The 15249-nt window shown below is 45.8% G+C and overlaps 1 protein-coding gene across 3 annotated transcripts in view; it reads right to left on the bottom strand.

The window, feature by feature from the left end:
* The window catches only part of LOC119393944 (glycerol kinase), a 56418-nt gene extending 41463 nt beyond the window's left edge, over positions 1-14955 (bottom strand). For all 3 annotated transcript variants that reach the window (XM_037661139.2, XM_037661140.2, XM_037661141.2), the window contains exons 1-7: positions 14645-14955; positions 14122-14195; positions 13923-14029; positions 12241-12318; positions 10847-10926; positions 8859-8996; positions 1375-1484 (exon numbers count right to left, since the gene is read on the bottom strand). In XM_037661139.2, the coding sequence (XP_037517067.1) occupies positions 1375-1484; positions 8859-8996; positions 10847-10926; positions 12241-12318; positions 13923-14029; positions 14122-14195; positions 14645-14797 (740 nt within the window). In that variant the 5' untranslated portion in view covers positions 14798-14955. The remainder of the gene's footprint in view (positions 1-1374; positions 1485-8858; positions 8997-10846; positions 10927-12240; positions 12319-13922; positions 14030-14121; positions 14196-14644) is intronic.
* Positions 14956-15249: the final 294 nt, after the last annotated feature.

Below are 15249 nucleotides of genomic sequence, written 5' to 3'. Positions count from 1 at the left end.
GAACAGTTTGAGAAACAACTCACCTTGCGGGTCAATAAAGCTTTTTGGCAGTAAACATTTTCTTACTACCACATTTAAGAAAACCGATGGCAGCAAAGAGTTTCATTGTGCTACCTACTTTTCGAACTTCACAAGAGAATGTATCGTGGCAGTATACTAGCACCTTCAAAGTAGCGAAATGCTATTCCCAAGCATTTTCTAGAATTCAGTATGTTCAATATTTTGTACTCGAGTGAAATATTTTTTTGTGCTATATTTGGTAACTTATATTATTTACGTTTTTTCAGTATGTATCATGTACAAGTATAAAGCAGATTTATTGATGAGTAAAGAGGCACTGTACATAGTGACAGTGTGGAAAGATATAGTGGCAAATAAAGTACTAAGAATGAAAAGCAAGTAGTACATCCACCCATATATATTGAACAAAGTGAGCTATATGAATAGAAATGGCAACATTTTAATATAATAGATCCTCTAGACAAGATGGCGACATTTCTGGCAAGAAATTTCTAAACTGCCTCTATCCAACCATGCAAAGTATTGGTGGTGTTTTCTTTTGAATGGCAAACCTGCCGTATCATTCACTCGGCCACATATAGCCGAGTGAATGAGAGGCGCTTCCCTGGAGATTAGCAATAGACAATCAAAAATGATATGCATTGTTCAACAAGCACACCCTATGGCACACATCATAAGTGTCTCGCTAGTTTTGCAAGAACAAGCTGTCACTACACATTCTAGGTGTCAAATACAAGAACAGATGATAGCAAAATTGCACTGACCAATGTCTGAATGATGGCACACTACATATTAAAGACGGCTGTAGGTGTGCTTGTAGAAGAAGACAAAATGCTCTATAATTTGTCACACGTCAGACCTTGGCCATTACCAGTAATGGCATTTATTTGTGCCAACAGTGCACCTAACTACATAAATTTCTGAACATGAAGAATGACTGCATTTCCCGCACATGCCTCCACTCGAGGCTGTCTTATTTGGAAAGTAGAAGGATCTGTTCTATGCAACGTATTCACACGGTTCCGATATTGCACACTTGCTCCCTGTATGTGTGAATGCATTTGAATAAAAATTTTTTTAGAAACTCTTTACCTCAGAAATAGCTAAACAACCTGAGTAAATAAGCGTGTGTGCTCCACTGGTCGGGACTTGCTTGTGAACGCTATACGAGAAGTGAGCAAGTGTTAGCTTCAAGTTCAAGCATGTATCAAGTAAACTTCTCAAACAAACATGATACGGCCGCTTACAAAACCACTGGCTACGAGTGTTACACAGACACAATGACTACAAAAAAAAGAGGAAGGAAAAACCCAGAAAGTACAACAAAACCCAGACGATTCAAGATGCACTCACTTGCACAGGAAGTTATCCCACTTCAATGTTTCGATGTCCATAAGCATTGTTCGACTTGCGTTTGTGACGTCAGTGATGTGAACACCCCCCTTGGTCCCTCCTGTGAAGTTCTGGCACGAAAGAAGAGATAAGACGCACAAACCGAGAAAAATTGTCTTTAAAACAACAAAGTCACACTATCTTACCACAACAAGTAATCCTCAGTCACTACTAAAGACTTCCATTAAATAATTTAATACTCTTTAAAATAGGCTGCAGAATTCATACACACATAGGCACACATGCACAAGTATGTTGCTAAATGGAAGCTCTCTCCCGAAGAGCACTAGGTTTAAGAAGAAATACTAGCAACATGAAAACGATTTTCTCACTATTTTTCACAGGTAAACCGAGAAAGATTTAAGGCTTGCTAGGAAGAGAGGAAGGAATACGAAAAGGAGAAGGCAGGGAGGTTAACCAGACAGCAGTCCGGTTGGCTACCCTACGCCGGGGGAAAGGGAAGGGGAGTAGAAAGATGGGAGAGACAGAGAGAGAGGGGGAGCGAAAAAAAAAAGGAAATGATCAATAAATGCACTGACGCGTATGTGGCGGTGGCACTGTAAAAATAGTCACAAGCGCTCACAAGCGTTCACACAGGCCCGTAGTCCTTAAAAAGCACAAAAGTGCTTTAACTGCCTTGTGGGCCGACGAGCGATGGGGACGGTGCTCCAGAAGCATCTGCACGGAGAGCGGCCGATCGTCCAATCGTCGCATCGCATTAGAAAGAGTTCGTCTTTCGGAGGCAAATCGAGGGCAGCGGCATAGCAGATGATCAATGTCTTCCTCAGTACTGCAGACCTCGCATGCCGCACTGTCGGTGATTCCAATTAATGTTGTGTATGCCTTCGTGAAGGCGACTCCCAACCAAAGCCGACAAAGAAGTGAAGCTTCACGTCGACGAAGTCCGGATGGAGGTCGGAGTTCCAGCGTAGGGTTTATTTGGTGGAGTCTCGTACGTCGTATACTTGGCATGTTCCATTCCGCCAAACAGAGACTACGTGCCAGGTGACGAAGCTGCCTCGCAGCGTCTGTCCTGGAAAGAGGAATCGGAACGGTTGTCTCTTCTTGATGGGATGTGCGAGCAGCATTGTCTGCGGAAACATTGCCACTGATCCCGCAATGACCAGGTAGCCATTGAAAGTCAACCTCGTGGCCTTTTTCTTTGACGCGGTGATGAATCTTGAGAGTTTCGTACGTAAGCTGTTCATGGCATCCGCGTCGGAGAGGTGACCGCAGGCACTGTAACGCCGGTTTCGAGTCGGAGAAAACAGCCCATCTGCTCGGTTTCTCCGAATCGATGTACTCTAGGGCACAACGCAGAGCCGTAAGTTCTGCCGCCGTAGATGTAGTTACATGGGATATTTTGAGTCGTAGGGTTATTTCTTGTGCTGGTATCACCACCGCACCGCCGGAACTGGATGCCGTGGTCGACCCATCGGTGTAGATGTGTACGTGGTTACTGTAGGTTTCGTGCAAGAAAAGTAGGCTCAATTGTTTTAGTGCTGGGGTGGATAAAGCTGATTTCTTCTGCAGCCCTGGAATTGTTAGGCATACTTGTGGAAGGTACATGCACCACGGAGGAAACACCGGCTTCTCCGCGGGCGCATACCCTGATGTGAACGATGCGCGATGGGCGTAGACAGTTGCGCTAAATGTCGTACGGGGCCTTTCCGCAGCGAGGCTTGCCAGGTGGTGGGAAGGATTCCTGGCATATTGCCTGAGGTAAGTGTGCATGGTCTCAACGGTGATGTGCGTCGTGATCGAGTAGTCCTGAGCAATTGCAATGGTTTCAGCTGTTGAAGTGCAGCGTGGTAAACCAAGGCATATCCTAAGAGCCTGAGCTTGAATGCCTTGTATCGTACGAAGGTTAGTTTTGCAGGTATTGGCTATTGCAGGTAGGCTGTATCGCAGGAACCCGATAAATAATACCCGGTACAACTGCAACATAGAGTGTATGGATACTCCCCAAGTTTTTCCTGCGAGGAACCTGAACAGGTGACAGATAGCGTTCAGCCGCTTTTTCACATAGTTTACGTGAGGAGTCCAAGACAGGTCTCTGTCGATTATGACTCCCAAGAATCTGTGACTCCTGCTGGATGACACACATTGGCCGTTAACTGATATGCCGTAAGCGGACATTGGCTTTCTGGTGAATGCCACGACTGCACACTTTTCACTTGCGATTTCGAGTCCTTGATTACGCAGGTAGCGAGATGTCACTGTAGCTGCCTTCTGAAGTCGAGCGCGAAGTTGAAGCCGCGTCACAGCTGACGACCATATACAGATGTCGTCAGCATAAATGGAAAGTCGTACGCTGCTTGGCTGGTTGTCGACTAGTTTAATGAGCGTCAGGTTGAACAAGGTCGGGCTTAGCACTCCTCCTTGAGGGACACCACGGCTGCCATAATAATCGGGTGTCGGTCCATTCTCTGTCTGCACATGAAATGATCGCTTTTGCAAGTAGCTGTGCACCCACATATAGATCTTGCCACCAAGTCCTACCGCTTCTAACGCGTTTAGGATGGCTTCGTGGGTGACATTGTCGTAAGCCCCTTTAACGTCGAGAAACAAAGCAGCAGATAATCGTTTGCAGGCCTTCTGGTGTTGGACGTATGTCACCAAGTCAACCACATTGTCTATTGACGAGCGACCGCGTCTAAACCCGGCCATAGCATCTGGATAGATTTCGTAATATTCTAAGTACCATTCTAGTCGCGTCAGGATCATCCTTTCCATTACCTTTCCCACACAACTAGCTAGCGCAATCGGGCGGTAGGAGGTAATGTCCAAAGGCGACTTGCCAGCTTTGAGGAGTGGAATCAGGCGACTTGATTTCCATTCCTGTGGAACCATACCAGTCTGCCAGGAGTCGTTGTATAGCAGCAATAGTACCTTCCGAGCTTGAGGCCCTAGGTGACAAAGAGCACGGTAGGTTATGTCGTCAGGTCCCGGCGCTGAAGAACGCCTGCACAAAGCCAGCGCAGCGTTTAGTTCTTCCATAGAAAACGGACACTCCATGCGGGGATCACGTGCAGCTAGTGGGCAGTCGGGCATTCCCATCCCCGTTTCTGCGGGATTTGCCTCACCGGCAATCCTTCTACAGAAAGATTCTGCGACGTCCAACTCCGTACACTGTAGATGTAGTGCCACAGATTTAAACGGGTGGCGCTGACCAAGGGTTGTATGCAGACCACGAATAGTTCGCCATATAAGCGACAAAGGCTTTCGTGGATCCAGAGACTCACAAAAAGATACCCATCGGCGCGAAGCCAGCTTGTTCATGTGACGCTGTATTTTCTTTTGTGTGCGTCTAGCCAATCTCAAATCATAATTTGACTTTGTGCGTCTATATCTTCGTTCCGCACGGCGGCGAATTGCTCGAAGCTTCTCGAGTTCAATGTCAAAATCGGTGCACGCTGAAGTCATCGAAAGCGAGCGCGTGGTAGTCTGTAGTGCACTCTTCATTGCGTCCACTAGGTTGAAGGGTGAGCCGTCACAACAGTCCTCCAAGATTGACTTGTAATTTGGCCAGTCGGTGCACGTGATGGCTCTGGAGCACTTGGAGCTAGTCAGACCTTCAATCTTCAGATATGTTGGGATGTGGTCGCTACCCCGCGTTTCCAAATCCGAAAACCAGTGAACTCTTCTGGCGAACGAACGTGAAACGAAAGTAAGGTCCAGGCAACTACTGTACGCTGGTCCACGCAGATAAGTAGGACTTCCATCATTCGAGAGGCAAAGTTCGTATTCAGAGGCAAGGGACACCAATTGTCTCCCTCTAGTGTTCACCTTGGTGCTTCCCCATAAGTAATGGTGGGCATTGAAGTCGCCAGTTATCACCCACGGCTGGGGAGTCGATCTCAAAATTCCGCATAAGCGCTCGTAATCTAGACGAGCTGATGGAGATATGTAGGCTCCAAGAATTGTGAACGTGATCTTGTTCTTCTTCACTGTTAGACAAACGTATTGGCTTTCTTCGTCAGGTGGTACTGGGTGATGAACGTAAGTCAAATCGCGGCGTATAAACATAATAACCTTGCTGCACTCTCCGTGAGTGGAGGACATAAAGCATTCATATCCGGATAGTCTTATAGGAGCTGACAGGTTGGGCTCGCAAATCACAACGATGGGGAACTTGTTGGTGAATACATACTGTCTAAAGTCGGACATGCGAGGCTTAAGCCCTCTTGCGTTTCACTGAAAGACGGATGAATTCTTGACCTCCGCACGGAACGATAGCATCTCGCGGGCCATGGTTTTACCCTAGAGCTGCAAGCACCGGACTCAAAGTGTCCAGCACCTGCAGCGCGCTCTGCGCAGACGGTGTCTTAATGTTGCTCAAAAGAAGGCGCATTGCGCTCATAAGTGACTGCAACATGACTATGACTTGTCGATCTTCAGTCGTCTTTGCATCATTGGCTCGTGAAGACATCGAGGGTGGCGGGATCCGATGTGACTCTGAATCAGGTTGCGCTCGTGAAAGTGAGGGCCACTCTTCACCAGGTGCGAGTGTTGACCCTGCCTTTGTTTTCGTTGTATCCGTCTTTGCAAAGTTTGGCGATCGGTGGCCAGTTGCTTTGACGGTAGATGGCGAGTCTCTATCGGCAGATGCGACGTTTCGTGATCTGTGACGATGCCGTCGTCGCCTGACAGTAGCAGCAGCCTCTCTGTGTGTTGAATTGTCGCGCACCATACGTTTGAGTACTGCACGCTCGTTCCGCACTCGTGGGCAATCCTTAGATGACGCTTCGTGAGCACCATGGCAGTTGGGGCACTTTAATGGCGTATTCGGTTGGTCGCTCCGATCCTCTGGCTCGGAGCCGGCAGATGCGGAGGCAGCCCGCAATCGGAGCGCGAGAGGTAGCGTACCAACCGAATGGATCGACGATCTCGGAGCAGCGCGCCTGTAGCGCCACCGTGCAACCAGTGCGGGAAGCCGCCGGGTAAACATCGACAAATGTGGTCAACCATCCGAGCTGGCGTCATCGTCCGAGCTGCTGGTTTAAGGACGAGACAGATGGTACGTTTTTGCCTCCGATCCGGCGTGCGGCGTACGGCGATTCAGCACACACGGGGCGAACTAGCAATCAGCGGCTCCGCCCACATAGGGCGCCTCGGCATGCACACTTGGAGGACTTCGTATCTTCGTAATAAAGCACAAAACAAACAACTTTGCACAGCCACGCTTCGTTATATAAGAAAATAATCACTACAACTGCGCCTTCGCGAACGACAAGCACATTGCAATAGCTCGCCGTCACGATTCCGAGAGGTAGGCCTAGCATGGCGGACGCCGGCCGTCTCCTACGCCGTTCACGATCACACGAGAGCTCGGCATAGAGCGCTTGTTTTTGCCAATACGATTAAGCTTTGTACTCGCATGTAATGCGTTGCCATACGCTATTAATTAAGTTGCTCGGCGTCATCGATGTGAAGGCACTCGTCTGCGAGCTGCTGTAACACCATTTACGTTTCGTCCGCCTTCAGTAGCCGCCTCCGTTTCGACATGGTGCAGTTATGGCTTGGTACATGTGAACTCACCACACAAGCGCTCAAAAACGCCACGAACACAATACGACACACGTGTACGAAGTATTACGCGTCCGATGCTCTCCCCTTCTGAAATGCGCGCTCGTGCTGTCACCCTGTCACCTGCCGGTAAACGCGGCGTCTAGTGCCCCTCCCGGCCAGATCGCACCACGCTCTCACTTCGAAGTCAGAGCGGTCGGGAGCGCTCCGAGTCGGAGGCTGACGCTCCGGAAGAACCACCCGAAGGTAGTTCGAGCGCTCGGATTTTGCCAACCGAACGCGCGACCACTTTTCAGAGCGCTCTAGAGCGCTCAAAATCGCCCACCCGAATACGCCATAACACAGTTGCCTGGCAGACGTCTTCTGAATGGGGTTCAGCACACCGCGGGCACACAACATTGTTGGTACAGACACCTTTTACATGTCCTATCTTGTAACATTTGTAGCATTGAAGGGGCTTCGGTATGTATGGACGGACTTGGTGGCGAACGTGGCCAACTTTGACGTGTGACGGAAGGCTGTCGCCCTCAAACACAAGCTTCAAGCAACGTGAGTGGCCGAGCCTTGCGATGTGCGTGATGAGGGCACCTTCTGTAGTTGGCTTTATCAAAACTGGAAAGTCGTCAGTTGGGATGGAAACGTCGACATCATAAATGACGCCAACACTGCCGTTACAGCCTGTGGGGATCACTGATCTCACTTTGACATTGTCAATCTCTGTCATGTTCCGTAGGCTTTGCAGCGCGCTACGGTGCAGAACATCTACTGCCAGGACATTCTTCCGTGGGTTGATCCTCACGTCTTTAATCTCATTTGGCACAAGCCCCTCGAGAAATGCAGAGAGGACTTGCCTGTTTAGCAGTCGTAAATTGGCCGCAGGGTCTATGGCCATGAAGAGCATAGTGTGCGGCCAGCACTGTGGTGTAGTCTTCACGGTGGATACACTTGCCGACGATGATGTCCGCAGCAGTCTTCTTTTTGCATTTCGGCTCATGACAACCGTGAAGTCGTCGTCCGATGAGTCGAAGCTGTCCGAGTAGAACTCCGTTGCCTCGCTGTCTGTGCCGCTTGAGGCATTCCCCCGTTTTCTTGACGCTGCCGGACGTGATTGTTGCGCGCCAGGAAGGTCCTTGGAGGCTGCTTCATCCATTCTTGCATGAAGGGAGCGGCAGCTCCCAGGATTGGTAGGAAAACAAATCGAAAAAATCGAGATACAGGTACAAGCGTTCTATGATATGTGATATGATATGATATGCTAGATATGTGTAATACAAATGTCTTGCTACCACTTCTGGCAGACTTGACATGACCAGTATACAAAATATGTTTATGTGCTCAGCCCATAATACGACATACAATATATTTTAAGGAGTGCTCTTCTGAATGTAGTGTTCGGTGTATGATGCACTTTGTATATTTAGTACTAAAAGCCTGCTTTTCTTTTTTTTGGAATATCGCAGAAGTGAATACAACACAATGACAAAAAACCAGTAAACAAGCAAGATCCAATCAGTCTAGTATAAGAAGAGCTGAAAATTCTATGAAAGTATACACACCCTTACCTACGTTGCAGCTAATAGACTTATGGCCCTGTAGATGTTTTTCTGCTAAACGTTTCATTTCAATGTTTTCAGAGACTCCCCAGCACTTTTTATTCTGCAAGTTTTACCCCAGAACAAGCATCCTCAACATCTTAATATTAGATAAGGCAATCAAGAACTACTCAACAATAGCTTTTGTGTGTTATCATGCGAATGTGTTTCATCATCATCATAATCATAGGGACTGCATGCACTGCAGGGCATAGGCCTCTCCTACGTTTCTCCAATTAACCCTGTTGTGCGCTTGCTGCAACCAGGTTAACCCCACAAACTTCTTAATCCTCTTTATAAATCAGGCAAAGAGAAATAACTTACATAGATAAGCCATGAGTCAACTGTGCCAAACATGCAGCGCCCTTGATCCATTGCCTCTTTTATTTCAGGAACATTGTCCATGAGCCACTTTAGCTTAACCGCACTGAAGTAGGTGCTCAAAGGCAGCCCACATTTTCTCTAAAAAAAAAGCAGATTTAAACAAGCATGTAACACATAACAACATCACAGACTACAAAATACACACAGAAAGGGTTAATGTAGTTCTAATCACTCTGCATGCATTTCAGGAAATTTCTAAGCTGACACAAATGTAAAGATGGCAACACTCTCCTTACATCAAAGGATAAAGATTAACCCTTTCGCGATTGACGAGCATAGTAGTCATGAGATTTTCTAACAAAATGACCGATGGCGACTGCACTCATCAACAAAAGCAGAACCCACACAGAACCAATGAATACTGTACTCCAGGGGCGTAGCCAGAAATTTTTTTCGGGGGGGGGGGGGGGGGGTTCAACCATACTTTATGTATGTTCGTGTGTGCATTTGTATGTGTGCGTGTATATATACGCAAGCAAAACTGAAAAATTTCGGGGGGGTTTGAACCCCCCCAACCCCCCCCTTGGCTACGCCCCTGCTATACTCGTCATAGTTGTGTTTCTTGACGCTAGATGGCCACACTTGTCCGTGTCAGGACGTTTGTGTCTTGGCTTTCATTTTATTGCCATTTTTCACTGTATTGCTATGTGGTGAAGCCACCTTCGAGTTATCTTTTTCTACACAATTAGTAGTGAAATAAAGGAATGCTTGAATCGAAAGAATGGTACCATTTTATTCAGGAAAAAAAGCTTACAAAATGAGAGAAAAAATGTTTTCGGCAATTTTGGCACGTTTCTTTTTTTCTTTTCTTTCGGTCGCAAGAGGGTTAAGTGTAAAAAATTAAAGCTTGAAAGAACACAGTAGTATCACCCGGTTAATGGCTGATGACAGACCGCTGAAGGAGTTTCCAGGATGCAGATTATACAGCCAGTACAGACATTTCGTAGTACAAAAAAAAAAAACTGCTGCCCGTCTCACAGATGCAATTCAAACATAAAAAAATGTTTTGTCAGCAATTGCTGTATTCAAGTGGCACATTTCGCTCTCTCCTTTAATACTGACCACGAAGGCCAACACTACCGAGAAATGACACAGGTATATTGAAATCAATATGCATCACTCTTCACTAAACCACAAGAAAACACTGCCACTGGTCAATGCCATAAGCTGTCACGTAAGTTTGGGACACCAGTGTGCTCTGCTTGCACCATCTTCATAATGTTATGAGAGAGGAGTATTGGCTTTTGGGGCCCCAACAAATCTAGCACAACCCATATGAGTACAATGTGAGAGAAGGGGTTTCTGGCACGGAGCTTAAGTGAGCAATACACACAATGAGAATCAGTGTACCGGGAACTGTTTCTGCAGCCCACAGGAAACGAGGATGAAGAATTACAAAGCCTAGGACAGGCGAAGAGCCCCTTAATTCAGGACAGGCCTCTGTGCTTCTTAATTCTTCATCCTCGTCCCATGTACGCTGCATCAACCCAAGATGTACACATACCAACTAGCTCAAGTTTTCATTCTTTGTACAAGGAACTGGTTTTCAATGCTGCTCTCATAATTGGCAAGTTTTGCCACCTAACGCTGATAATCCTTGTATTCCACAGTTTTCAGGGTCAACATCGGCTGTCATTCTCAACCATTGCAGAGTGAAATTTGAAGAAGTCCCAAAAGGCAGCCCCGGCACAAACCACTATAACAGCACTGAGAACATTGGCGGCTCTACAACAACCCTTGAAAATTACAGACTGACACAGTGAGACTAGAAAAATTTAGATTAGTTCCTAGCGAGTCTTCAGAATACTGTAAATGCACACAATGCACACTACGTACAATTTAAGGTGACATTTTCTGTTTTACTCAACAGAACAAAGTAGCAATATTGGATATACTTGTATTAATAAATCACAGGCCACATTACTTACCTTCAGATAGTTTTTATCGTGGCCAGGGGTTTTCGACAGCAGGCTTTCAACAGTTCCCGTTGTTCTGTTATCCAACCAAACTGTAATCAGAAAAACAATAGCAATTTCCAGATATATTAATGCTAACCATAAAGACAGCGTGAAATTAAAAAAAAAAAAAAAACTGAGCCTCCCAAAACATCAACAGCCAGTACCAAAACAAAGACGGCTGCAATGTCACCAAGATATACATGCGCCAGCTACATTACCACTGCTTATCTATCGCAAAAATATTGAATTTTAACGTGATAGCGTTAAAGAGCTCGTTTAGCAGAAATTCCGGGGTCGGCATCGGTGGTTGTGAGTGAAAAATCAGCGTTGTGCTAAGCGAAAAATTGAGAAAGATGCAAATAAAATAAATAATGATGAAGTGGGCACTTCGCAACTGTACTTGCAATAGGCATTTTAGGGCAGTTTGAAACAGACATTGTTATGCGCGCACTCACTCGTTTTCTTGCGGCACTGTTGAGGAATCCACTGAGAACTGCAGCCAGGCTAGCAATTGAGAAGGCATTGTGCAAGGGGCCCGATTATGCTCTCACGTTCTACTCTTGAGGGCGAAGCTCAAGTGTCCTCGAAGTTTTTAAATAGTAGTTTTTAAATAGTAACAGCATAAACAAATGTACAAAAGTACTTCTCTTCCCAAATAGGCACCTTCCTTTGTCACAGCGAAAATAACAGGCCTTACACCTATTTCTCATACTGAGTTGATCACTATCAGAGTCGCACACAGCCTTTTTGCCCGTCTTTCTTACCACATATATCCTTAGATTTGAAGCACCTTCCCAAGGATATCAGAACTATTCATAGCCAATTCTTTTGCCTGACTGTAGCAAGAATTATATAATTACGTGAGACTCCATGTTACACGGGCTTATAATTTACACAATCTATTTTTCTTTCCCTGAAAACTAAAAACATGAAAGACTGCCTACTTTGGAAACTTCTGACATATACTGCTTTATTGCTGCAATTTTACTTTTGCTTCTTGCTGTCTTGTAACAACTCCACCTTGCTTATGCCATATAACCTTTGAGGTAAAAATAAATAAAACAGGTATACAAGAATGAGGAATCTGTAGCCACAATAAAACAGACTACAAAACTGCCAGATTGAGGAATGATTAATCTTCACTGCATGGGTGACCAGAAGTGCTATGTTGTAGCAATGCATTCCATTAATTTCTACATCAATCTTATCATCCACACATAAGAGCTGGACGATCCCATTGATAATGTGGTGGACCCTCACTCTAACCATGAACAAGCCAAAAAGCATCGTCGGTGGTCAAAGCATAAATGCTACAAGATTGTAAGATTGCGACATAGCTCAACAGTGGTCACATCTGTGCTCACCGATCGCATTGTACAGAGGCTTTCCAGTGTTCTTGTCCCAAAGAATTGTTGTCTCCCTTTGGTTGGCAACTCCAAGGGCTAAAGATAAAATTGAAGTTACACACACATAACCACTGAACACTGGTACGTTTGCTACACACACACACACACACACACACAAAGGCTTCACTTTCAAAAACTAACAACCCTTCATGACAGGACCATCGCATTTCAGGGAGGTGGAATAAGTTTTTGCAGAAAGCATCAAAATAAAAATTCTATCACCTCCCCTCAAAAATAAAAAGCGGTCCAAATGCCTTAATGGCAAATGTTACCAACAAGAGATGAGTACAAACCTCTTTTTGGGCACTGTGAGAAAATTTCACGCACACAGGACAATCCCTTAAAATCAGATAACGCTTAAAAAAATGAGAATCAAAACATGTGTCACACATGAGAAAATGCATACGATCAAACCTGTGCATAATTTTTATATGTGCAAAGTGTGTTAAGAGAAAGGAGTTCAAATACAAGCACCTCAGTGTTCTCTGTGAGCAGTGACACTGATGTGTCACTGTTTGAAATCATTGAATGTCACTGCGCCAAGCAGGAAATAACATGGCACTCATGCTCTAAGCAGAAGCTCATATGAAGCCCTGGGCCATTGTTACCGACATACTACATTACTGAACTCAAAAATATATTCCTGGAAAGACTCATATTTTGTGCCAGAGCTTGCATCACGCATATATTCTTGCCAAATGTGGAAGCCTGCTGATAAGTACAGCCGTGATGTGGAGTGTTTCCGTCTCCACGATCTTCACCTCAAGTTGGCTATCTGCCACATCTTATCACTACGAAAGTTGCACTAGGTTTGAGCAAGAGGCTGCACGTGTTGGTGGTTTATTCCTTTAGGGAAATACACCAAGCCTCATACAACCGACACGTATAGGTATGTCGGAGAAGTTATGTGCACACACACACAAGTTACTGACATTAAAGAACAAATTAATGTTGAAAGCTCGCATCGGTGCTGAACAAATAAATTTCTTGAAAGGGAAAGATTATCACCTAGCTTACCGTATTTACTCGAATCTAGGCCGGCCCCGATTCTAAGCTGACCCCCGAAATTTGCGAGGCCAGAAAACAAAAAAAAACTTAATCATTGTACTCGAACCTAAGCCGACCCCCCCACTTTCGCACATGTTTTTTCGAAATAAAAAAAAACAACGGCTTAGATTCAAATAAATACGGTAACTTTAGCATGAAGCTACAAATGACTTTATCGTAATTTCTCAGAAAACTAACACGTTTTGCAGCAAGTCGAGTTACATCGCATAACATAATAATAACCGTAATAATATTAACAGCTAGTTCTTTTCAAGACCTTCTATCCTATAACAGCAGCCATGAAAAAGTGTACGCAGTGCTGCTGCATTGACTTGATTTTGGATAGACTGAAAAAGTTGTATCATTCGGAATGTAAATGAAATTACAGTACAGGAATGTCGTGAGCATGGCAAGAAACTTGGAACACTAGTTGAATCACATTGAATCACTTGCAAGGAATTTTTGCGCTGTGTTGTAACACGTTGTAAAAGCCAGTTATCAAGATTACTCTGTAGATCGTACTGATCAAGGAACTGCCTCAGCAGGCACTGTAAGAAGAAATGGCATTCAATAGAACGAGCGAAATGGCTTACCTATGATATCACGATGGTCAATCTCGAGCGCCTTCAGTTTATCGACAGTTTTTTCTATACACTCATGGACAGACGCGACGATTTCATACGGGTCCTCTTCCACCCATCTAGGTAGTGATTAAAGAGGATTGAAAAGAGTTTCAGCACAGGATAACCACTCATTCGTACGAGAAAGAATTAAGTGGGGAATTCAACACACCCATCGCTTGGAAAAACCTGCTGTATTTCCGTTTGATGGAAGGCAATCAATTCGGATGTCTTGCTCGCGAAAACCTAAAGCACAGAAAACACAATAGTAAGGACGGTTTCTTGGTCAATGGCTTTTGTGGATACGTACATGTTTATTCAAGGCCTCGGCGCCTGCTTTTTCTCACATGTAAAAATGCCGACAGCCGTGAAGGGTTAAAAAAATCATTATTTGCATAAAACGTTCAGGTTTCCTCAAGATACTGCCCGGCGATACAAGGAAAACGGTGGCGTATTTTTCTCAATTTTTCCTCATCATGTCAGGGTCAGCGAGTAGACAAGTAGAGCCAACTACCCTGAGCGCTAATTTATGCATCACAACAACGAGTAAATGAATGGAGAGGAAGCAACAACAGCTGTGCGAGGATGCTACACGAGTTGTTTCGGTTGCACACGTGAAGGTCGTGTAGCGGTTCCCGTGAATTCGTCCGCGCATTTCTGTAGTTCGGAACTTACGAAGCAAGAGCGAAACTCACCAGAAATCTAGTGCTGCTTGTTCCTTGATCGATGGCCCCAACAAGCGGCCCATGCTTGCCGCGCACAATGTTTGTCTTCGATGCCATCGGAAGCACGCCAAATCGACCGTTTAAGTATGGCGGTCTGGCTCTCAATAGGAGTTCAATACGCATAGAAGACTATCATGGCAGTACGTGGGACGATGGGGCATTTCCAGCTGGAGCGACACACCTACAACGCCTAAGAAACAGCTTACAGCATGCTTTTACATCTACCACTGCAACGGGTACAAGCCGCTCACCGGCAGCGAACGCACGCTGCCGCATGGGCATGGGTAGGGTAATTCAATATATAGTTGCGAAACAGGGCGGAGCGCTGACCTGAACTGCCGCGTTATCGTGCCGCTAGGGAAAAACTGAGCGCATCGCGAGCGATGTTTGCCGCCGCAAAATGGGTGTTTGCGTTGCGCCACTATCCCCAGCATCTAGCCGCCAATGAGTTCGTGTACGGGGCCGTAGTTTGTGCTCTCGTTACTCTCGTCGCCGTTTCGTCAGTGGCTCCCCCCCACCCTCAGTGGCAGCCACTGGGTGTGTGTGTGTGTGTGGGGGGGGGGGGGGTTCAACCC

Source organism: Rhipicephalus sanguineus, chromosome 5 (genome assembly GCF_013339695.2).
Source record: "Rhipicephalus sanguineus isolate Rsan-2018 chromosome 5, BIME_Rsan_1.4, whole genome shotgun sequence".
In the NCBI taxonomy this organism is placed as follows: domain Eukaryota; kingdom Metazoa; phylum Arthropoda; class Arachnida; order Ixodida; family Ixodidae; genus Rhipicephalus; species Rhipicephalus sanguineus.
This window is presented reverse-complemented; position numbering and strand designations above follow the sequence as displayed.